The sequence below is a fragment of the Fukomys damarensis genome, unplaced genomic scaffold (assembly GCF_012274545.1).
Source record: "Fukomys damarensis isolate Sample0158 unplaced genomic scaffold, DMR_v1.0_HiC HiC_scaffold_9, whole genome shotgun sequence".
Lineage (NCBI taxonomy): Eukaryota > Metazoa > Chordata > Mammalia > Rodentia > Bathyergidae > Fukomys > Fukomys damarensis.
Window position 1 is genome coordinate 30,744,795 of NW_022900921.1, and position 24,213 is coordinate 30,769,007.

At 43.7% G+C, this 24,213-nt stretch overlaps 1 protein-coding gene across 2 annotated transcripts in view; it reads right to left on the minus strand.

Annotated features, from left to right (window-relative positions):
- The window catches only part of Spock1 (SPARC (osteonectin), cwcv and kazal like domains proteoglycan 1), a 493,476-nt gene that overhangs the window by 76,228 nt on the left and 393,035 nt on the right, over positions 1-24,213 (minus strand). For both annotated transcript variants that reach the window (XM_010614107.2, XM_010614106.2), the window contains one exon: positions 6,637-6,751. In XM_010614107.2, the coding sequence (XP_010612409.1) occupies positions 6,637-6,751 (115 nt within the window). The remainder of the gene's footprint in view (positions 1-6,636; positions 6,752-24,213) is intronic.

Consider the following 24,213-nt stretch of genomic DNA (forward strand, 5'->3'; position numbering starts at 1 on the left):
TATATATATATATATATATATATATATATATTGGAGAATATGATCCCAATTTTGGATGAGTAAAGTTTAAAAAATCAGTATGTGCCTATTAAAATGACTAGCAGGACATTTCAGAAAGACGTGGAATAGGAACACTTTTGTCACAGCATTTGCATTTTATGTAATTAATTTGTAAACTTGTTTTACTTTGTAAATTTTCTAAAAGTAGGGGCAGGAAAACAGTGTGTTTGGGCAAACTAGCAAAGCCATTAATTTTGAGCAGAAACCTCTCTCCTTTGAACTCTGGTTATGAGACTGGCCACCACATTCCTCAGTGATCTCCTCCTTCTCTTCTAACCTTTAGCTCTCCCCTATCAGGTGATGCCAAACAGACTTCAGAAGGACCAGGAAAACCTGTGGTTTATCTTCCCAGAGTTAATTTCACAGAACTAGAAGAATCAGACATCAAAGCCAAAGTGATCAATTGCCTCAAAGTCCTGATAAATGCAGCTGCCAATTTAATTCTCTTTTTATGACATTTAGAATAACAACTCCCTAAAAGTTAAATGTCCCTTTATGCATTTAATACCTGACTATAATGTAGTGCCGAATAATAAGCCACTGAAGTTGAATGGGTATGGAAAGGTTAATATAAACTTCTTTAAATTATAGGTTTGAGCTGAAGGCCTTTACCCTGTTACACAATAAGCATTAAAGGGAAACGTTCTTTCCTGGATGCCACCATGAATCAACATTTTTTAGGAGCCGCTGAAGCAGGATTTTTTCATTCCAACCTTACAGCTGGGGGAAACTTTTTACCTCGTCTCTTTTGCACCGCCTCCTGTTCCCATTTAAACACATTTTCCCAACTCCACTTGTGATAAGTAATGGAATTAGACAACCGTCTGTCAACTTAAGACTTTCTTCCCCCTAGAATCTAGCCCTCCGGTTGAAAACACCATTTGAGAAAAGAAAATTACTGTAGATAATTTTTCTACTGTTCCAAAGCGCTCAGCTGGAGGGAGGTTGTTACTTCCTCTTCAGCACACTCTGCTGCAAAAAGGTGCAATTTTTCTTCTTCCCCAACCAAATGTGCCTGTCCTGCCCACGCCTCTCTTCTCATGTCAGACCAGTAGAGGGCGCCCGACCTCCTTCCCAAGATTCCTTAGGGTGTTTGGCAGGACCAGCGTCTTTTTTCCAAAAACTAATCTGTGCCAATAGAAGGAAGGATGGATCTGCACTTAGAGAAAACCCTGTTCTCTAGGTTTTCTCCTCCAGAGACAGAGTGGAACTGGAGGTGGTACAGGCTTGATAGAGTGTCATTTAGAAGCTTGCTGGCCCTAGGAACACAAGGACATTTCCTGTCTCACAGCTGATACTGTAAGATTTTGGCAAATGCCTTCAGACCTTGGGAGAAATTAAATTTAACTTGTACAAATCTTTTACCAACTTCAGGCTGAGGACTCTATTGAGTGTCTAGAGGTTGTATACAGAGTAGCAACAAACACAGGAGATCAGCAGTCAGGTAAATCCAGGCTTTTTCGGGTCACTAAAAGGTCATTAAATTTAAGCATGCTTCTCTCGCTCAGTAGGGCTCCAGTGTTCTTTTCTGATACATTACTGGTGGTCAAATTTTTCCTATAAATATAATCTCATGTGTTAAAGCATAAAAATGGAGGAGAAGGTCTGAGACCCCACATGTGAGCTTTCCTTGAGCCCTGTGAGAAAATTTAATAGTACCCTCAAGGAACAGAAGGGTCCCCTTGACATGGCATTACAGAGGAGAAGTGAGACCCTTCTTAGTAGAATCCTTCCACTCTGCAAAGTTCATTCTTGAGTCAGAAAGCCCCAAACCTCTTTTCAGATTAACGGTGTCATCAGCAAGACTGTCAAGCTCACGCTAAGAGGAAAGGTTTGTCTCTTCAAAAAGGGGAAGTGTGGCAAGATCAGAAAGTGCTTGAGTTTAGGAAAGGAGCATTGGCTAGTTGAAAAATGTACCTTAAAGCCTCTCATTTTAAGAAAGCCTCTATTTTATCCTAAGAGTTTTCCACCACTGTAAAGAATCAAAAACAAGAAGAAGAAGAAGAAGAAGAAGAAAAACCTAGTATCTGAGACCTTTATAGTTTTTGCTGAGAAATGAAGGAAAAGCAGCAGCAGCAATATCTTGGAACTTAGAAGTAGAGCTTCATCTAAAATGTGACTGCCGGAACGCCCTCGCTGGCAAGGCTCAGAAATACCAGTGAGGCTGGGAGAGATCTTTCCTGAAAAACCCCAAAACGTGTATAGAACCCAGACTTAATACACAATACTCATACATACATTTCCATTTGATCTACCTTTTTTTTTTTTTTTCTGGATACAGTGGATCAAACCCAGGACCTCATATACATGTTCTAGCACTGAGCTAACTCTCCAGTTCCCTCAATTCCTTCTTTTTAACTTTGTTTTTGGTTTTTTTTTTTTTTTTTTTTTTTTTTTTTTTTTTTTTTGTATCTTAGATAATCATTACTTTATGTTTTGGGGGCTGGATTGGCTTTATAAGATCAGAGAGGTAAGACAACTAAGTAACTCGCCCACGGTTGCAAGATACTTGAGAGGTATAATAGGAAATATTCACAAATATTAAAGGATGAACTCACCCTCTATCAGATCTTCAGGGGACACATCAAAGGAAAGATGCCAAATAAAGAGAACAAAAAAATCAACCACTTAGTTTCGGCAAAATGCTGTTGAGTCTTAAAGCAGATACAACAGACTTCTGATTTGCAAGATCTGGGCATGTTTAACTCAAAGACCACAGGCCAGAAGAAAGCAGAACACTCTGAAATTAAGTGAGAGTTAGGCCCTCTCGTCATACACCATACATCCTCTTATTCAGTGCTACTGACACCAGGCCCCATGAAGTATGACTCCAGAAAGAGAGGAAAAGGCAGAGACAGGAAAGCTCCCAGGAAAGATTCTGCCCTCCTCTGCCTAAATTCTAGTCCTAGATTGCAAGGAGATAATCCTGAAACCCAAGGCAAGAGGTGAGCCTCTGCCATAGAGGGAACCTGTGTTTTGCTACCAATATGAAAGCCAGTTTGAGGTAAGCCTCAGAATGTCCTTTGTGTAGAAGAGAAATAACTACACACAGATCAGTGCAGAGAAGACTTGAGATTCCAACCTCATTGTAATCATTTTGATGCCACAAGAGCTTAGAAGAGCATCCTCAAGTTTTCTGTGACCCTGAACATGGCCAAATGGGGCTGTAAGAAAGTAGGTAAATCCAGAAGGGTCTGACATAAATGGAAAAGGACTTCACATAACCTTAAGAGACATGGTATGTAGAGGTCATAGATGGCATCTCAAATAGTCTCACTAGAATGGTGAGGATGCAATCATTAGGGCTTGCTATCTAAATGTCCCCCCAAAGCCTCATGTATTTATAGGAGGTGAGGCTTTGGGAAGGTGGATGGATCATGAATATGTGATGCTAAGTTAAGGTGTGTGACACTGGTGTGTGATAACTAACCTGGTTTAGCATAGCTCTGGGTGTGGATAATGGAAGTCCTACCCTAGATGTGGGTGGCTCCAATCAATAGGCTTATAGTTGGAAGGAATAGAAAGGAACAGAAAGAAAGCCAGCCACCTGTCTACCCTGCCATGGACTGTTTCTCCTCTGTGATGCCCCTCTGCCATGCTACCCTACCTTGGAACTAGCCTATTACAGACTGAAACCTTTAGAAACTGTGAGCGGAAATACTATAAACCTTTCCTCATTTAACTCATGGGTTTGGGGTATTTTGTCCAGCAGCAAGAAAGTAAGATACCAACTAACTGCAGGTGGCAAGAACTGCACAGAAGTGGAGGATGTCAAAGAAAAACAGCCATGACCAGGAACTGCATCCCACTAGCCTTGCAGCTCAGAAGCCCACGTATCACCCCTACTTTCCTAGAGAGTAGCTAAAACTCCAACTTCACAGAATTTACCTGAAAGTGACTCTATGAACGTTTTTATCACCAGATGAAATTTGGGTCCAAAACCAAAATAACGTTGAAAATAAAATGCCAAGCAATAACACTAATACTAATATTGCCATTACTTTTTGCCAGTACTTGAGACTGAAACCAGGGAGCACTGGGTTACACTCATAATCCCTTTTATTTTGAGACAGGGTCTCATGAAGTTGCCCAGACTAGCCTGAAAGAGGTTCCAAAAAGGACTGATGACAGATAAGTAAGCAAGCTTCATCCCAACTCTTTCTACTCCCTCACTCCACCTACAGCTAAATTGTCAACTGAAAGGTACCTTTCATTGCACTTCTGAGCTCTCCCTTGGATCTGTTCCCTTCTCTTTATTCCAACTGTCAGGCTCAGTCCAGCCCTTAGCAGCTATAGGGAAAGAACTGTCAAATCACAGAAAAAGATCAGCCTTCCCTTGATCAAATTTGTTGAAGTAAAACATTATTAATTCAAATGTTTCATTTCACATGATCACCCTGGGGAATCGTTAAAGCCATCATTGCCCAGAACATTTTCTTATCCTCCAGGGAAACACTGATCAAATCCATGTTAAATAGCTGAACATTATACCCTAATAGGAGATTATAATCTCCTCCACTAGGATACTGTGGGATGCTGTAATAGATTAACTATAGCCACCCACTCTTACCCTCACTAAGTACTTTCTGCTTCTCCTCAAGCACACAAAAACGCTGTCCTAAGTCACAACCTAGAAATTAAATTTTAAACAAAGAAGGTCATTCTCAGAACTTCATGGAAAAAACTTTCACAGAGTGTAAGCTACTGACATTTCAGCCAATAGACTCATTGGTTGGTGCTTATGAGGTGAATTTTCTTAGACAATTTTGAAAATTGTCTAAAATACTAAGTGAGGATTTCTGAGATCAATTTTGGTCCAGAGGTAAACAACTTTTTGAAAGCAAAACTGTTGGTCCAAGATTAGGTGGAATAAAAAATGCGTCTGTAGCACTGAAGGAACTGACGTGTTTGGGGATGTTGCTGGATATGTGGATCATGCTTTTTCATTCTTCTGATATCTCATAATTAAGTTGGTAGTCTACACTACTTGCAAATGTCTTCAAACATTTAAATGGCAATCCTGTTTTCAATGATGTTTCAGAATTTAAAGCAAACTTTTTTAGATCTCTATGTTTAATGGCATTGTGTTTACTTACATAGGTTCAGTAAGAATGTGTTTGAATTTTTACCAGTGAATAATTATACAAATAAAAAGGCAATCAGGACCATTCCCAGAGTGTCATATTTGAGAAACAGCCTCATTTAGTCATGTATAAAGGTCACCATTTCAAAACAAGGGCTCCTCTTCATCTGGAGAAGCAAAAAGCTCCCCAGAATAACTATAGCAAGGGGGTACCCTTAACAGGTGTGAATGCCCTTGAGGGGAACTATTCTCACCCTCATTAGACAATACAGGCAAAATAGCAGAGGTGATTGTCTTGGTTTTGTTCCCTAGCCTCAGAATAGATTAAGGCAAGAAACAATATACTTGGAATAACAAAGACTACTGAAACTTCCCAAGAAGACTCTTTTAAAAATTTCCAGATATTAGTTAATTTTCTGGACTCTGGAGTTACTTAACACCACAAGGCTCTAGATTTTCTCACCAGACTACATTACAAGGAGGATTATGTGCATTAATTAACTATTTTTACTTCAGCTATATCAATGAATCACATTCAGTGGCAATGAAACCAGTTTTTTGGAAACAGTAACAACCTTTGGAGATGATTTTTGACCATAATGTTTTATGATTTTTGTCTTTCCACATTCTGACTAAAAACCTCCCAAAGACTCTACAATACTCCTTAAAACACAGTATACAATACTCCTTAAATTATCATGGACAAACTTAGAATGGAAGTCATCTTTTGCCTTGAAAAAAGAAAACATTGACTACAATAACACAAATGAATAACCTTTCACCCTGTTTTCTCTACTCCATCACAAATGGCTGCTAGTGTTAGAAGACAAGAGTACACACATACATACACACACACACACACACACACACACACACGCACACAGCACTCTCCATGGACTAGCTTGTCATGACTGAGAAAGGCAAATTCAAATTTCACCTTGGGTGTCATTACAGAAGATTTAGGAAGAGGGAGAGGCCAGTGGAACAACATTCCTTTCTCCATCAAGAAGAGCCAAAGAAGCTCAAGCTTTCCTGCCCCTCCTCACCCCCACCGAGGGATTCTCTTTCATCTGTCTCCTGGGTCTGTGCTACACTCCAAGCAGTGTATATTAATATTGGCCCTGGAGAAGATCAAAGGATCGGAGAGCTTAGAGTTCAAGAAAGACCAAGATATACTGGAGGGCAGGGTTTGGTGTTAAAATACTGAAAACCCTGCCCCTCCCATACCATAGCCAATTTGACTTCTAAGAGATCATAGAGCATAGCTTGGGCTAATAGAGTTATTTTCAAAGACTCTCAGTTCTTCTTTGTCTTTCCAAGAGAGTTTAGGACCCCTAAACAACCAGAGAACTTGCTTGCCATGTTAGCCCATTTCCACAGCATAAACCTGAACAGCTCTGTTGAATGCCAAGTTTCTAGGACAAAGCTGGACAAACCACCCTGCCCTGACCATCCTATCCCCTTCACGGATGTCTCCTAAAATCCCCACTCACCATTCTTTTCTGCCTTGTGTTTGGGTGGCTCAGGTTCCGGGATACAAGGACAGGGCCCATCACAGAGAGTGGTGAGGCTTTTGCTAGTAGAACAAGCATGGAACTCCAACTTGCACTGTAATAGAGAAAACAGCCAGTAAGAACACAGCCACCAAAGACCACTGCTTAGTTTCCTAGGAAAGAGCCAGTGCCTTTAATCCACAGGAGCAACACAGAAAAGGGAAAAGTCCACCTCAGTCAAAGGTCTCAATAACAGAATACTAAATAAGAAATGTACTTTCATGCTTTTCCAAATGTGCAAAACAGTTTCCAAAACACTGTACAAGTACCAGAAGACTTACTGTAAACTCAACTGTTACTATTTATAAAATAAAATTATTAATGTGAAATTTAACAATTGTGAAGTCATATATGGTCAACGACTACACTAACCTGACTGCTGAAGGGTTCTTCCCCACATTTCTTCCCACATAAAAGCACTCAGTACGTCAAACAGTCCTAAGTAGGCTCGTCATGTGCTCTTCCTAAGGAAGAGGATAACAATCACTTGTCTTCTATAAATGTTGATGGTATATCTCAGCTCTGCCTCTTCTCCTTGGGAGCAACATTGGGTAAATATTTTTGAACCCAAAATTATGTTTGCCCTTTCTGGCTGGAGGAAGCTTGTGGCTATGTAACCAGCCTCAGAAGCCCATATGCTGTAACCTCCTGTCACTCTCTAACAGCAGCAACACTAATCCTTGGATTCCTTTCTTCTATCTCTTTACCTTGAAGTCTAAATAGACTCAAGTCACAAACAGGAGAGAAGGAGGGTATTTATAAGTGCAATAGACCACAGAAGTTCCCGGCTTTTTTATTATTACCACATACGGAAGATGGAAATCAGACTCACAGGAGTTAAATTACTTGTGAAAGATTATATTGCTCATTCAAGCCCATATCTTACTCCAAGGCTGAGCTCATAAGGGTCCTCGCTCACTTTCTATCATGTGGAAGGGCCTCTTGAGCACCAACAGTCCATACTGTATTGTATGTGGCTAATTATGCACCTTTGCTATTGGTCTAGATCTGAGTTGTCTGACAGTTGATTCTCTTTTTGCCTGTAACCAACCCAGAAACATGTGGATACCTGATGGATGTTCAAAGGAAGAAGGGATAGGCAAAATTTACTAGGCACCTACTCTACTCTATGTGCAGCTCTTATCAAGTGCCATGATACCTTTGAAAAAAGACCACTAGCATTTGCAAAGCAACACACATGAGTACAGGTGAAGAGTGGCTAGGAATGGTGAGGACAAGCTATTCAGTCCCCACACTGACTACAAAGCAAGGCAATGAGGTTTTAAAGCCAGTTTTCAATATACTGGAGTTGCACTGTATATCACCAGCTGTCACCCACCCAGTTGCTGGCTACCCTTGTAGGCAGAGAGTGACAGGTCAAGCCTATGGATTCCTAGCTTCCTCTTAAGGCTAAAGTCCTTTTTGGAGAACTGTGTAAGATTCCTGGTATACGCATGGGGAGACAGGAAAAGTTATAGGACATATGCAAAGAAGCCCTGCCCAGGTCTCAAACATCAACTGACTTAATGATTAAGAAGATGATGATTATGCAGAAATGATGATGACGAAGTCAGAAACCACAAGAGTGTAGAGACACAGCATAGGTATGAAATGTGCCTATAGACAACCCAAAAGGGGCTGACAGTAAGCTGAGAGGAATGTTACAGGTGGCAGGCAGGTAAGTAACTAGAAGAAGATCCTTGTACAACAGCACAGTATCTGTTATCTGCAGACAACACTGTGGTCCAAAGATCTCTATGGGCATCTTTGGCAGCCCTCCTCCCTCCTCCCTCTTCCTCCTCCTCCTCTCAGTTTTCTGCAACAAGCCTCAATTTTGGACCAGTGGTTGTCAAACTGTTTTCTCAAAAGAGCCTGTGAAGCTAATTTAATGAGGGGAAATACACATTTATGTGTAAACTTATTTTATAAAGTTTAAATTATTATACTTATTTATAATAAAGCTTTATCATACTGTTGCTGAAATTGCCTGCTTGTATCTGTGATCAACTGTAATACTTTACCCAAGTAATCTCTGCCCTCTCTGAAGCTCCCTACTCTGGACCCTTCAGTGTAACACCTGCCTGTAGATGCTCGGCTCCCCTCCTCCTGATACCAGCCCAAGCACAAGAGTTGTTCCTATGGGTGGGTCAGCCGGGGGGATGAGGAAGCCCGGTTTGCATAGACATTTCAAGAGCTAATGCCTGATTGCATCACTTCACTTGCTGCCTTCTCCTCCTGTGAAAATAACGTGGGCTGGAGATGGGCTATTCCTTGTGTCTGAGACCCAGGAGGCAGAGGACATGGAACAGAACTAAAGCCATCCCACAGCCAGCACTCAGCAGGAACAAGGAAGCAACTCACTTTGTTAACTGCAGATGTTTGGCGATCATGTATTACTACAACATGACTCAGCAAAAGCTGATCGATGGAACAGCTGAAGTCCTACTAGACATGAAGTACTTTAGAGCAGGAAGAGTCTTAGTCACCATCTTATCCTTGACATGACACGGTACACAGATGACCCTGGCACATAGTGAGTGTTCAATAAAAGGCTGTTTAGTGATAAAGGCAGAAGGAATGGCAGCACTGGTCACTCTCTGCTCTAAACCTCTATTCTGCTCACCAGCAGCTTCCCAACCTGCACAGGAATGCAGTTGCTGGAGCTGTCTTCCTTGCCTCTCCCTTCACCCATATCCACTCTGAGTTCCCAGTTAGAGCTGTACATTCATGCTCTGCCTCTCACCTTCCTTGTGTGTCCCACATGCTTCTGGAGTCAGAAACCAGTCTACCTGCCCCCTCGAAGACCAGACACCTATTCTCTGGGAGGCCCTGGGTTAACCAGGAGCCCTATGGCTGAAAACACTGTATTCAGCTTCCTTGACAGGGCTGCAGCATCCTTTCCCCTGCAGAGCCAAAGGCAGCAATCTGTGAAGACAGATAGCCCCATCCTGGCTCCAGATAGAAACAGCACTTATCTGTGCCAACAAAATCCAAATTTCAAGGGTATAGATCTACTTCTCATCTTCCGGGACAATGTGTGGCATTTCAATAAGCTCAAAAGGCTATAATTCCATATTTTCTAAAGCTCAAAACAGGCTACTCAGAGATACACACATAGGTGGTAAACATTTGTTTAAAAGGTGGGGGGATGACAAATACCATCAAGATAGGGGTCACCTTCCCAGGCGAGGAAGCAGAAGGGGTAGATAGGAGCCCAAAGGAAGCATCACAAAAGTAGGCTTTATATCTGGATGTACCCACCAAAGCCTCATATCCTCAAAGGTGGGGCCTGTGGAAGGTGATTGGATTACGGAGGCCTATAGCTAGGGTGATGTTAAGAGGTACCATCTGGCTGAAAGTAGTAGGTCACTGTGGACATGACCTAGAAGGATATATCTCTTTTCCTGGCCCCTCCCTTGTCTCTGTCTACTTCGGAGATGCCACGAAGTGAGCAGTTTCTCTCTGCTCAGGCATTTCCACCACGCTGTTCTGCCTAGGATCTGGCTGATTACAGACCAAAACATTACAAACTGTGAGCCAAAATAAACCTTTCTTCCTTTAAATCGTAGGTGTTGGGAATCTGTCTCAGCAATGGGAAAAGGACTGAGAAAGATTTTGCTACTGGAGAAGTGGGGTCGTTGCTGTAGCTCTCTGACCATGTAGTTCAAAAGCCTTTGGAATTAGCTTGCAGGAAATGTTTAAAGACAGTATCTAGAGAAGCAGCCGTAGAATGCTGTACCCTGAAATTGATGGAAGAGTCTTGTCAGAGCTCAGAAGACCAGAATGCTGTTAGAAACACTCATGGTAAAGACCAGGCTCAGGAGGTTTCCATAGGGAACAAGGATTCCATTGTCAGTTGGACTCTGGGCCGTGGGTGTCATGATCTGGTGGAACATTTGTCTACATTTTGCTCATGTCCTGAGACTATGCAAAAGACTGAAATTAAGGGTGGTGAGTTAACTAATTGGGTAGAAAACAATTTCAAAGCAGTGTAACATTCAGGCTATAGTGTGAATTATAGTGTGAATACTGGTTGCTGCTTTTAGCCAGGTTTATACTGAAAACCAGGAGGAAGAAACCCATCTGAAAAGTTTTCAGTTTTTCCCGAAGTGAAGGGCCTATAAAGTTGGAGTAGAAGCCAGTTTGGTTGCTAAAAAGATTAACATTTAAAAGGAAGCAAGGGGTCGGGGATTTTGCTCAGTGGTTCCACCAACTGCTTTGCAAGCACAAGGACCCAAGTTTGATCCCGGCACCAAAACATATTTTTTTTAATTCAAATAAAAAATAAAGGGAGTCAAGTACTATAGAATAGGACAATAAGAAAGATGCCTTGAGGGCACATAAGTTTCCACCCTTAGCACAGCACATTTAAAATTGCAAAAGTGAAAGACTTTGCTTTAGAAGTTAGCCCCAGAGTACTGTGCTCCAAAATAGCTACCTAGGAGACTTGTCCTTAGGGATTCAGTTCACACTTTCCACCATTTAGGTACTCAGAGGCCTTTACAGCCAAGATTCAAGAAGCCCTGCTACTCTCCACATGGTAACAGACCTTGGCGTCCTTCACATGGTGCTGGTCTTGTAGACATGGAGAATATAAGAGTAATGGGGCCAGGGAGGCTTCCATTCAGATTTCAGAGGAAAGCCTAGGAGACCAGGAAGTATGCCCCTAAGAAGCTGTGAGAGTGAAATTAAAAGTGCAGTAGAGCCTCCAAGAATGAGGGGATGCCAGGAACATGGAGCATCTAAAGAAAGGCACAAGGAGTGAGCAAAGCCAGCCCAAGACACAAGCCATAGAAGCACTAAGGGGCATTACATAGGAGCAGGGTCACTCAAACCCTTTGGAGTAGTTCACATGTCATTGCCATAACTTGCCCCCGGTGCTGGACATGGGACTACCAGGATTTGTTGTTTGTCCTCCTGAGTTTTGATCTCACATTGGTTCCACTGGTTTCTATCCCATTATCTCTCCCTTTTGGAATAGGAATGTTTACCATGTGCCATTGCATGTTAACAGTTTTTAACTTTCTTTTGATTTTTACAGGAGCTCACACCTAAGAATTTGCTTTGAATCTCTGAAGAGACTTTGGACTTTGACTTTTCAGCAGTTTCAGAACTGTTAAGACTCTGGTGACTCTTAGAGATAGACTGTAAATTTTATATAATGAGATGTGCCTAAGTCTTTCAGAGGCCAGGGGTGGAATGGTAGGGTTTATATCTAAATGTCCCCATAAAGCCTCATACAACCATAGGTGGAAGGTGACTGGATCGCTGGGGCACTATATTCATTAGTGGTTAGTTCACTGATGAGTTTATTGCTAAATGTGCCTGGTGGGTCACTGTGGGCATGGCCTGGAAGGGTATAGCTCCCTTGCCCAACCCCTTCCACACTCTGATTCCTGTCCACCATGAGGTGAGCAGCCTTCTTTAGGCCAGACCCTTCCATCATACTTCCAACCACAGAAGTTCTGAAACTTCTAAAATATGAGCCAAAATAAATCTTTTGTATTTTAAGTTGCCCGTGTGAGGTATTTTGTCCCAGTGATGAAGAAAGGGACAAAGATATCATTCCAGCTTTACAGAAAAGAGGCAGATCACTCTAAAAGCACAAAGCTTCCTACTAAGCAAGCTGTACAACGTGAGAGGGGGCCCTAACCTCCAGTGCAGCTATTCAAGTCCCTCCCCATGCTGCAGGTCTTGGACATTCAGGCAGAGAAAATTCATAGACCTAGCTGCCACTGTAGACAAGTGCCCTAATCTGCATATACGGAGATTCTAGAAACACAAGGCAAGTACCCTGAGTACAGGCCTGCTAAGACAAAGGGATCCAAAGTACCTTTCTACTGCAGTGATCCTGCTTCTTGCCAGAAACAGGGTATGATACAAGAGAGACCAGTGAAGAACATACCTCTCACAACTCTTACCATTCAGGACAGGTAAATTCTTGATTATATACAATTTTAATATGTGAGTTGTTCACCTTTCAACTATGGCTGGAACAATAACCACAACAATAAGACACATGCAGGCTAGGCCATACTTGTCTACACTTGTAATCCCAGCACACTGGGAAGCTAAGGCAGATAATATAAAATTCAAGCCCAGCCTGTGCAATTTAGTAACTTAGCAAGACCGTCTCAAAAAAAAAAAAAAAAAAAAAAGGCACATACAGTGATACATTGCCTCACAAACTTAATTTGTATTATGGTTTTTGGGAAGATGAGATGGCCTCATTTGTGTTTTGTGAGGAAGATGGCTGTGAAGAAGACGGCCGTGGTTGTGTTTGTCACCCGATGTGGAGCTTGTGAAGAGAAGCAAATTTTTGTTGAAGGCTTTTGCTTGAGAACCAAATTGTTTGCAAACAGAAGTGTTGTGAACTGAACTTTCCTAGGGAAGAAGCAACAGGAAGCACAGAGCAAGAGATTCCTGAGAGACATTAGGCAAGAGAAGTAAGTACACTCCCAACACTACAGGGACATTACCTGTTCGCTCCTGACTTTAGGACCCAATAACAAAGCTTCAGGACCCTACCTCTCTTAGTGTTCTCCAAGTAGGAGCTGAAAACTGTGAAATTATGGAGGATGATTGCTTTGCAGCAAAGACTTGCTTCATAGCTTTTCTTTGCTTTCTCCATGTGTCCCTGGGGGCAGGAGGGATCCAAGCATACAGCACTGCCTGAGCAATTTGAGGTGGAGGAGGCTGCTTAGTGAAGAACATACCTCTCACAACTCATGGCCTGGAGGCTGCAAATCAAAAAGCAGACTAAAGAAAGGTCCTGCCTCAGGGATAATAAGGGGACACCAATAACTTGTCACTAGAGAAAACAACTGTTTTTGAGTACAAGAAAAAGAAGCAACAGATGTAAACAAACTGTTAGATTTGGACCAGACAGCCACTCAGTAGCTTAAAGCTCACAAGGTACTAAAGCTAAAGGCCCCTCTAGAGCCCCTCCATTAAAAAGGCCTGAAAGAGACACTGACAGAAAGCAGGGAGCATTATGGGCCATTGTTGCCTGTTGAGAAGGTCACTTCCTCTAGCCCTGGCCATTAACACAAGTAAGTCTAAGGACAAGGAGTCACTACTGGTCTCTACAGCACAGTCCCTACTCACCCTTTGGAAGACACAATTTTACACCTCACAAAGCATGTGTCCCAGTGCTAAACACCTGCACTAGTAATTCAGCATTCTTAATGTCACTGTCCTTACAAGAAGGAGAAATTTGGACACAGAGACCAATACCCAAAGAGGGAAAATAAGAGAAGACACAGAGAGATAGCCATCTATAAACCAAGGAACTCTTGAGGCCACCAGAAGTCAGGGGAAAGATGTCAGACAGATGCATTCTCACTGCCTTCAGAAGGAAACAACCATGATTAGTTACTTGATTTCAGACTTCTCACCTCTAGAACTGTGAGAAAATAAATTTCTATTGCTTACACTCCCCAGTTCATGGCCCATTGTTGTGGCAGCCCTAGAAAACCAACAGATTTTCCATCCAAAGTTTTAAAAAGAGACTCCAAGGAATGGAGGAAATGCTTTGTCTTAGAATTTAAAAAGCATAGACAGTAGCCAGGTGTGGTAATCCCATCACTCTGGGAGGTTTTGCAGCACTCAGGAAGATCACAAATATGAGCCTAGCCTGGGCAATTTAGTGAGGCCCTGTCTCAAAACTACAAAAGGGCTGGGATATAGCTCAGTGTTAAGGCCCTCGGTTCAGTCCTAAGTACTGGGGGAAGGAAAAGGGTAGATTTTTGTGCCAAGCTCAGGATTACTGAAAAGAAAACAACAAAAACCAAAAAAAGCTACAGAGCAGCTGACTCACATGTGCGGTGGCTGGACACAAAGAAGTGGGACAAACTGCATCATCTGTGAGTTGTACCCAGAAGAAACACAACACATCCAAGCCTTTATACTGATTGCATGCTAAAGCAGCTCAATAATTAGAGCTCTTTCAAGGAGGTTAGTTGAAAATTAAAAAAAAAGGAAAGTAAGGACTTTTAAGCACCTATAGTCATACAAGTACAAATTCAAAAGCAAATATAAATACGATCCTGAAACTTCTAGATCTCTGTCAGAACACAAATGCATTTCCCAATCATCACAGAAACAGAGAAAGGAGGAGAGGGCCAAAGGCTGCACAAGCAGGCACAGATATTCAAAGTGTTGACCTACTTAAAAATAAATGTGCTAGCAGATTTCCCAACCAGTCTTTGCTGCTGGTTTGCATAACACACAAATATATTTGAATGAGTGAATGCTTTCCCGCAAATGGCCAGTAAATCTTCTTCATCTATGATTTGTAAAGCAAAACTAATAACTTCTCCCTGCTTCGATGCTCACACAGGTCTCAACTGAGTACATTTCTCCCTCACACCATACTCCTCACCATGCCTCATGTGCTTTGGGTATTATTCTTAACATTTTATTTAAATTGCTTTCTCCACTGTATTTCATCAACCTATCATCTATTTTTAAACCAGACTGTTGACAGTTCACAGTTGACAATTTTGTTCACAGTTGATAAATTCTGATTTGTTTTTATTCCCCCAAAATCATGTTACAGTAGAAGAAAAATAATCTCGAGGCTCTGCTGGCTTTAATAATTGGGCGTGAAGTGCGTGACTGCTCATTGCCTGAGTCAGGTGGTCTCTGCTTTCCTCTCCTCTCCAGCCACGCTGGCTTCTCTAGAGTTTCTTGAGTGCAGTCAGAACCTTCCACCTCAGGGTCTTTGCATGGACTCTCCTTTCCCCAACAGCTGCATTCCTCACTTTATTTTGTTTTCAGCATAGCCACTGTCTTGCCAGAAGATTTCTTGACTACTGTGTATTATATAGCAACATCTCTCCGCTATTTTTTGTTTCTATCTCTTTTTTTTGTTGTTGTTATTTTTGAGGCTCTTGCTGGCATATAAAATTCATGGAAATAGCCATTGTTCTATTGATTCAGAGCCTGTAGCAAGGCCGCCACAATAACCTTAACTCTGTTAATGTTTGTTAGATGAGAGGAGGAATACATGCATGTGCGAATATTAGATGAGGCTCTGGGAGAAACAGAGGTCCCTCCCTCACTCCTAGCATACCTCCTTCTGAGTGTGGCCTGAGCCAACGAAGCCCTAGGCCAGGACAAGTGCTGATCTATTTTTCCATCAGCAAGGGACCATCGCTACTGACCTGATGCTTGGTGTGTAACACAGGGCTCGGCTCTGTATATGAGCTTGCTCTTTCTTGCATGTTCACTTATTTGCTCACTCTCTTCTCTCACACCCAAAGCTAAGAGTTCCAGAATGTGGAACCCTAAACTTATATGCCAACCTGCTAAAAATCTAAAACAAGGTCTTCTTTACAAAAGAATGCCAGCTAAATAAATTTAGAAGAAAAGCCGCAATTAGGAAGGCACGATTTTTATAATGCCCTGTATAATAAACGAGTCAGGAGAAGATCCTTCGATATTTTACTAAAACTTGGGATAAAAGTGACTGGGAGAATTTGGTAGGGGAAGGGAGGAGGATCAGGACCTAGAGGCCAGCCTGGTTAACTTAGCGTGACCACGTCTCACACTAAACACTTTTTTAAAGGATGGGGATGTGGCTCAGAGGTAGACATAGCCCCCTTGATTTCATCCACAGTACAAGAAAAAAAAAAGAGTGGAAAACGGGGTTCGCACAGTCTCAGCGTGTTACTCCACAGAATGCTTAGCTGTTACAAAGAGGAAAGTGCATCCCCCCCAGGAGCACATGTGCCAGACGCCCTTTAACAAAGGCATCAAGAGACTAATCTCACCCACTGGCAGTGGGTCACGTGGCACGTGTCTCATGCGGCGTTGCAGAAAGATGACGTGGTGGAACCCACCAGGCCCTGCTGCCCCAAATGCTGAACCTGCATCTACTCGTGAGAAAACAGACAGAGCCCACATTGAGAATGTTTTATAAGGTAACTGCCTGAGCCCCCAAAAGAAAATGAGAGCAAAATCCCTGGGGTGGGGAGATCACTTCCAAATTAAAAGGAGGGGAAACCGACACAGTGGCTGAAATTTGATTAGTTCTTGAAATAATAATAATAATAATAACACAAACTATAAAAGACATTTCAGGAAAATCACTGTGATTTTAATGTGAATGCTGTACTAGGTGGTATTACAAAATTATTGTTCTCGCAGGTGTAATAATACCTGCTAGGGTGTTTATGTACAATGCCCCTTAAGATTTTTTTAGGGACAATGAATCACAATGTCTTTAAATTCCTTCCAAACTGTTCAAGGAAGAGTGTGCCTGTGTATATAGAAAGAAAGAGAAGGGCCAAATGCGGCCAAATGCTAAGAACTGTCGAACCTGGGTGACGGATACAGTATCCCCTGTATTATTCTTTAGGGCTGGTTTATGTTTACGATGATTGCATTTAAAGCCTGGGGAAAACTTTAACTTGCATGGCCCAGTGGTGCTAGGAAAATTCTCCCCAGAAAGCACTCCTTCCCAAGTGTGTGGCCCCCACCAAGCTCTCTGAGCTCCCTACAGCAGGTCCCCCACATCACATCCTGGGACTTTCCTGTCTTGCCTCTGCTGCTGCTCGCTGCTGGGTGCATCCCTGCTGTCTGCTCCTGGGATTCTCCTAAGACTGGATCATATTTTGTAATTTTCACCTTTTTCTGTGGGATGTTCCCTTCATCTGGAGTTTTGAGGGATGGCACAGACAAGGGAGGACTTAGAGCTCCCAGACCCACCAAGACATTACCCAGACATAGTAGGTACTCAGTAAAATTATGCTAAGTGACAATGAACCAAAAGCAGTGGCCTGCTGCAGAGGTGACTAGCGGATCTGCGCCTCCACTGTGAGGCAGCAAACCCACAAAATGACCAAGAGTCCAGTTTCTTCCTGGCCCTACAGACAGAGGCTCTAAGTAAAAGTGAAGTGGAAGTGAAGAAATACGTCATCTCAGGGACATAGCCTGAGAATAGAGTCACACATGCTTCAGCTTCTCTCCCTCCCATGCCTGCTCCCGGCCCCCTCTGGCCAGGCACACATGGTGCTCAGCCTCTGGGCCCCAAAGTGACCTCTCCTCTACACACTATACTGAGCCTATCTGCCTCGAGCCTAATATATAGCAGATACTTAGTACATGTTTGTTTATGTATGGGGTGTACCTTATGTAACCAAATGCTAGAGCAGGTGTCAGTATGTTCATTGCACAGAAAGTTTGAGAAACTGAAGTCTAAAGGAAGAAAAGGAGTCCCTCCAGATCAGGATATAGAAGACAATTTTTAATCCATTCCCCCAGGAGTCACCCTAGTCCAATACTGTGTGTAATGATCACAGACTTCCGGAACAGCCAGGCCTTTTGGCAAAGTCTTTCCAGGCTTCCCAGGAAGGCTGGATAAATGAAGTGACCCAGAGGGAGGGAAGGGAGAGGAGCAGGCAACCACTGGGTAGAGAGACGCTACCCTTCTGGCATCACAGCCAGAGAGGTGAGCTCATGCTAGAATTAAATGCCACCTCAGCTTGTCCTTCATTTTGGGCCGATCTTATCTACGGAGGACACTGCCACAGCTGGTGGAACCCAGCCAGTGGGGGGAGTGTGAACCAAGCCACTTCAGGGAAATCAGGAAAGCAAAAGATATGGGCACCTGGAGGGCATTTGTAACAGTGAAGCCATTTTTATTTCAAGCAAGTGCCTCAGAACATTCTCTTCCTTTCCCAGGACTGCCTGAACCCACATACCCAGCCTGGGCCAGGGAGGTGTTAGGAGCTGCAGGGAGGAGCTAGGTCTGGCTAGCCACCATCATCGCCTGAATAACAGTGACACGAACTGAAGTCACTCACTTTGCCATCAGCAAAGCTTCCTTATGGAAGTGAGGCTGATGAGTTCACAGACCTAGCTCGGATGACAGGGCTCCTTTCCTGCATGTCCCTTCCCTCTGGGCCTGGGGCTTAGCTTCACCAGGCAAACACACAGGCTATCAGTCCTCCCACGGGGGTTCTCTTGAGCAAAGTGTGCGCAGAGGCCTGCAATCTGACGGGGCCCAGCCAGGGCCTGAGAAGAAAGCGATCAGAACTCTGAACTTGACTCTGATCCGATAGCAAGCTCTTTGAAGAGAGCCATACTTGTTCCCAAGTCTGTGCCCTGAAAGTGGGCAGCCAGGGCTTGCTGAAATGTGTTAATCCATCATCTTCCTAGAAACCCTAGAAGGCCGAGGACTATCAATTCTATTTTATAGATGAGATGAGGAAAGGGAAGAAAAGAAGGAATACAAGTAAGAATAAAGGAGAGAGCCCAAAAAGAAACAGTAGAGGAGGCATGGCAGGAAAGGAAGGAAGAAGACGAGTGATAATGAAAGGAAGGGAGCAGAGAAGATGCATAAAACACTCAGAAAAGGTGTGGGGAGGTGCCGGAGGCAGTGGGGGAACTGGGACCTTGTTCAGCAGTCTTTCACTTAGGCAGGCTGCGTGGGCTCAGGCAAGCTCTAGGAGAGAGGAAGATGGTGTTCTAAGGAGTCCGCTGGAAACAAAAATGTCTCCGTTGCTATAAATGCCTTCAAGATGCTGCCTTTTCCTCTGTCCTGGTCCTCACCTGGTCTCCCTGCTGGCTACGTCCCCGAGCTGGGGCACTGTCCTCCACAGATATACCAGAGGTGGAGGGCAAGCTGCGATGGCATCTAATTCCTACCAGCGTCTCACCTCTCTGGCTGTGATGTCAGAACCAGAGAGGCTTCCTGCCCAGGGTCTGTCCTCAACTTTCATTGCAAAGTCAGCAGGGAATCTGACACCCCCAACTCCACTCCAAAGGAGAGGTGAGAATCTGGGCAGTCTGTGTAGCCTTTCCAATTTCCCACCTCCTTATCACTAAATAAAGATAAACCCTACCTCCTACAGCTGTCAGGAGAAAGAAATGGATAATAAGGGATCTCCAGTGCCTGGCAACCTTCCTGGCAGGGTGTCGACAATACATCTCCACTCCTTCCTCCACCCCCCTCTAGCTGCACCTTCCTTTTCTTCCTCCAACATACTCAAGTCTGAGTGAACTCTAAAATGCAAATTTATTTGTGACACCCCAGCTTATAACCACTCCTGGCTCCCTGTCACCCTCAGATAAAAAGTAAAGCTTTTTAGCCTAGGAGAAAAGGTTACTGATGGATCCATACTCCACATAGCCCTCTACCTGCATCCAAAATACAGCCTCTCTCCTCTGGAGCTCACAGATCCCCGTATATATGACACAGCTCTTCTCTGCTGTCTCCCTCAGGATCCCCTTTGCATGGCTCCCTTTATTTAGAGTCCCCAGGGAGCCTGTAGCAGGCATCCTCAGCTACTCCCAGCAGTATGCCCACCTCTGAGTTTCTCGTGCCCTGTTTTTTGATGATTACCTTCTTCTCTAGCTCTCTTAGGACCCCACAAAGACTACGTTTTTATTTCTTTAGCTCCAGCACCCAGCAAAAGACTGTAAAAAGAATAGGTACTAAAGAAATGTTGGATGTATAAATAGACGCACAGACAAGTGGACAGAGAGACGCCAGTCCTGCCTATCTCATTGGCCGGTGAGCAGTTCCACACAGTTCTGCTGTTGCTGTCTCTGGTCAAGTTGCCAAAGTAAGCAGTCTCTCACCACCCAGCTCTGGGCTTGGATACTTCTTCCCTCTGCAGAAGGCGGCCCAGCTCTCACAGTGCACCAACCACAAAGTGGTGACTGTGCCTCCCGCCACATCTGATGCTTCCCCTGCTTACTGGGAAGTCAGACCACAGATCCCCAAACGATAACATTTTCCTCACAAGCCCTGCTTTAAACCCAAGTCTGCCTTTTCAAGGCAGGTCACCATCTGGTCCTGATCTCACTTCCCCAGAAACACTGTCCTGACTTCCATATGCTCAGTCCTTCGCCAGCCACCACCTCCTCTCCCGGCCCTGCTTCACCGCAGCAGCGTCCCACTCACTTGATGCACTTCTTTTCCCCATCTCAAATGGTCCCACCCAGGGTGTCCCCCAGATCCTTCCCCACCTCTTCTCTCCCGCAGACCACCCTGGGTTCCCGCCACATTCAGCAAAGCACAGCCCCAGGCCTGCTCCTCTCTTTCTTCCTGAATCTCTAATATTTTCTTCCCAATTAGAATTTAGCTGCTAGACTTTAGGACTTCTGGGTAATACACATCAATGTATCCATCTGGAGAACTAAATATATTGGCAAGCTTCATAAGGCAAGTAAAAATGGTTTATAGAACCAGGCATGGTGGCATGTGCCTGTTAGTCCAGCACTCTGGGAGGCTGAGGCAGGAGGATGGCAAGTTCCAGTACAACATGGGGAATTTAGCAGCTTAGCGAAACCCTGTCTCAAAACAAGAATAAAAACTGAAAAAGGACTGAAGATTTAGCTCATCTTGGGTTCAATTCCATAAATATACATACATATATATCTTAGCACTGTGCTAAAGGCTTTACCTATACTTTCTCCTTTAATTTTCACCCCAGCATCTCCATGATAAAAACACAAAATTACAATACCAACACCCACCTAATACATGCAGAAACTGAAGCTCAGATATGCTGCTCGCTCTATGCTCTATGGTATAGAGGCAGATTGCAAACCCTGGCTACCTATGCTCTTTGTAGGTTAAATTTATGGTCTCAGGTCAAGAGTAAACCTGCGGAAAGATGAGCCAGATGTGACTTCAGCAGTCCTTTGACAGCCGATGTTACACTACTGTCATCCAAACAAAGGCAAGTCATGCAAACAGTGGGTAGCTTTCTGTAAAATGTATGGCATAGCGCACACTGAGGCTTACATCTCTTCATAACATCTGGAAAAGCAGGAAGGAGGCGGCCCTTCTAGGTCTCTGTAGGTCCTACAATGCTCTCAGTGAACATGGGCTTGTGATCGTAGGGATCTTGTGCTTTTCATTCCTGCATACATCTCAGGCACTGAGAACAGTCCCCACTAATTCTTGATTACTGAAACCTGTCAGTGTCTCTGCATTTCTAAACCCTCCTTTCACTTACCTAGAGAGTAACAGCAGATTTCTTAAACCATACACAGTCTCTATTCAGCCCATTCCCAGTCTCCCTCAATGTACTCTGAATAATGAGAAAACAGATGCCAGGTAAGCATATCCACAAACTCCTGTTCAAAGCCACCATTTCTCAAGGTCAAAGAAAGCCATTAAAATCTCACCTTGGGCCAATATAAGATAATCATCACCAACCATTCAGCCTTATTTTAACATCTGCAACTCAGCCTAATTTCTCCCTCTCTCTCTCTTTGCTTGAGAAAGTAAACCCCTTACATCTTTCTGTAAAGCTTGTATATGTTCTTAAAAGTCAAGGGAAATAAAACCATAGATAACACTGACCAAAAATGCCAAGGCAGACTTTTGACCAAATGCAACAAGATTAAGGTGATATTTTAAAAATGAAACAGTAACTTAGACTTTGAATTACTGCCTGATTTTACTGCTTAAGAGATGAAAGACCCTGTAATACTGAACGAAAATGCCATATAACTCAAAGAGGATTTTCTTTGCTTGACATCACCTCTGTGAAAAGTACATTTAAGTAATAAAATGCCCTTGTAAGAGTCCATTCTCTGATGATGGAATTGAGGTGTGAAACTGGCAGGGGCCAGACCAAGGCTATGATTTTTTCCTTTCTTTTGATTACAGTTTTTCCCCAACTGACCTGATCTCATTTTTCCTGGAACCTGATGAAAGATAAGCCAGCTAGACCGAGTGTTCCAGGAGGCTGGTCCTGGTGCCCACTGTGCCCTGTAAGGCAAGTTGTACACTGATGGTTTCCACCGCACACCCAATGGTCAGAATTGTCTAACTCCCATTATTCATGTAGATGCCCCTCAAGGCCAGAACAATATTCCCAGTGACCCAGACATAGTCATGATGCAGTGTAGGTATCTGATGTTGGAATCTGGCTTCTGGGCAACTTGTCGGGATATATAAAAATATTTGAAACCAAGAAGACAGCCTGAGGAACAAGGGAAGAGAGAGCACTGCAAAAAACTCAAGTCTCAGAGGAGAGATCAAGAGCCTGAGCAGGAGGGTGAGGATGGTGATGGAGGAAGACGGGGGTAAGCAGTCAACATGGGTCTAGACAGGAATGGTAGGAACAGGAATCCCGCTCTGAGGAGAGAAGCATTCAGAGACAAGAAGCCATTGGGAAGTCCCAGTGTACATTTCCAAAATAAATACATTTAGGTGAGGATGCATCTATTCAGATTCTAGGAAATGGGGCACAAGGGAAGCAGCTGACACAGACTCTGAGGGGTGATAGCCTTAGACTTCCATCCTGCCTGGGTGTCCCTGGGCATAGAATGGGGCCCAAGAAGGCCTCACAGTCAGAGTAGGGTCTCAGCCTACAGAGGTCTGCACTAAGCAGGCATCTTCAAAGCCCAAGGCTTTCATTTCACATTCAGGCCTCAGCTGCAGACTTCATGTGAGTCCTTCCTTCCCCTGATTTAAAGTTAGAAATTTCCAAAGAGTCTCCTCCCACCACCACCAGCTTTCCACTTGCACATTTTGATGTCGATTCGGAACTTGTGTTAATCAGGCCAAAATTCATTAACGAAGGCCCACAGTGATCTCCAGGAAGCAAGCTGCTCTCCATCTAATATAATTTGTGTTTCATACAGCTGAGTGAATTTTCAAACGCCCGCAACACCAAGCTGGGGGGTGGGGAACAGAAGGGAACAGCTACTGCCTTGCAGCGCCTGTCACAATTTGCCTGCTCCCATCTCAGGGAATTCTGTGCTGCGAAGTAATGACGCTCACTCATGGGGTGCCGCCCTCATCATGTCATTGCCACAGATAATTAAGCTCATCAATTATCTCCTTCCCTTGGCTGCCTTAGGAGGATGTCTCTTGCAGAGTTTACAGAGAATTCAAAACGTCAGCCGCTCGGATCCACATCCTCAGGAATCACACTGCTGACTTTTCAGAATAAGAGAGGAGAGATCTCTTCAATCAAGAGATCTGGGTTCAAATCTTCCTGGGCTCACTGGCTATGGGAAAACTAATTAACCCTACTGTGCCTCAGTTTTTAAACCTATGAAATGAGGGAAACTGTAACACCTGCCACGATGGGCTACTGTGCACCATTTTTTCGATTAATGTCTGGTGAGCGCCCACTATGTTCCAGGCAGTCCTCTCACTACTGGGGATACAGTGGGTGAATCTCTGTATTTTTGGGGGATGCATTTAGGGAAGCAAGTCTGATCTGATGAAAAAAGAACAACAGCACTAAGTGAAATGACACGATGAAATGAAACGCACAGGGCACATGCAGAGCACTTGCTCAGCGAGAGTTGGGGACCATGTGATACATTCGGGGTGAACATCTCTCTTACTCCCTTGCCTGGGCAGGGAATGGTCATCCCTGTAGCCCCGACCTCGGGAAAGCTTCTCAGGCTCTGTCTCTCTGGTATGGCCTGAATAACTGATCATACGGTAGGAGTCCTTTTGGGTTCTGGAGAGAGGTGGAATCATGGAAAGGAAAGAATTTGGAGGCAATTAAACTTGGGTTCAAATCCTATCTC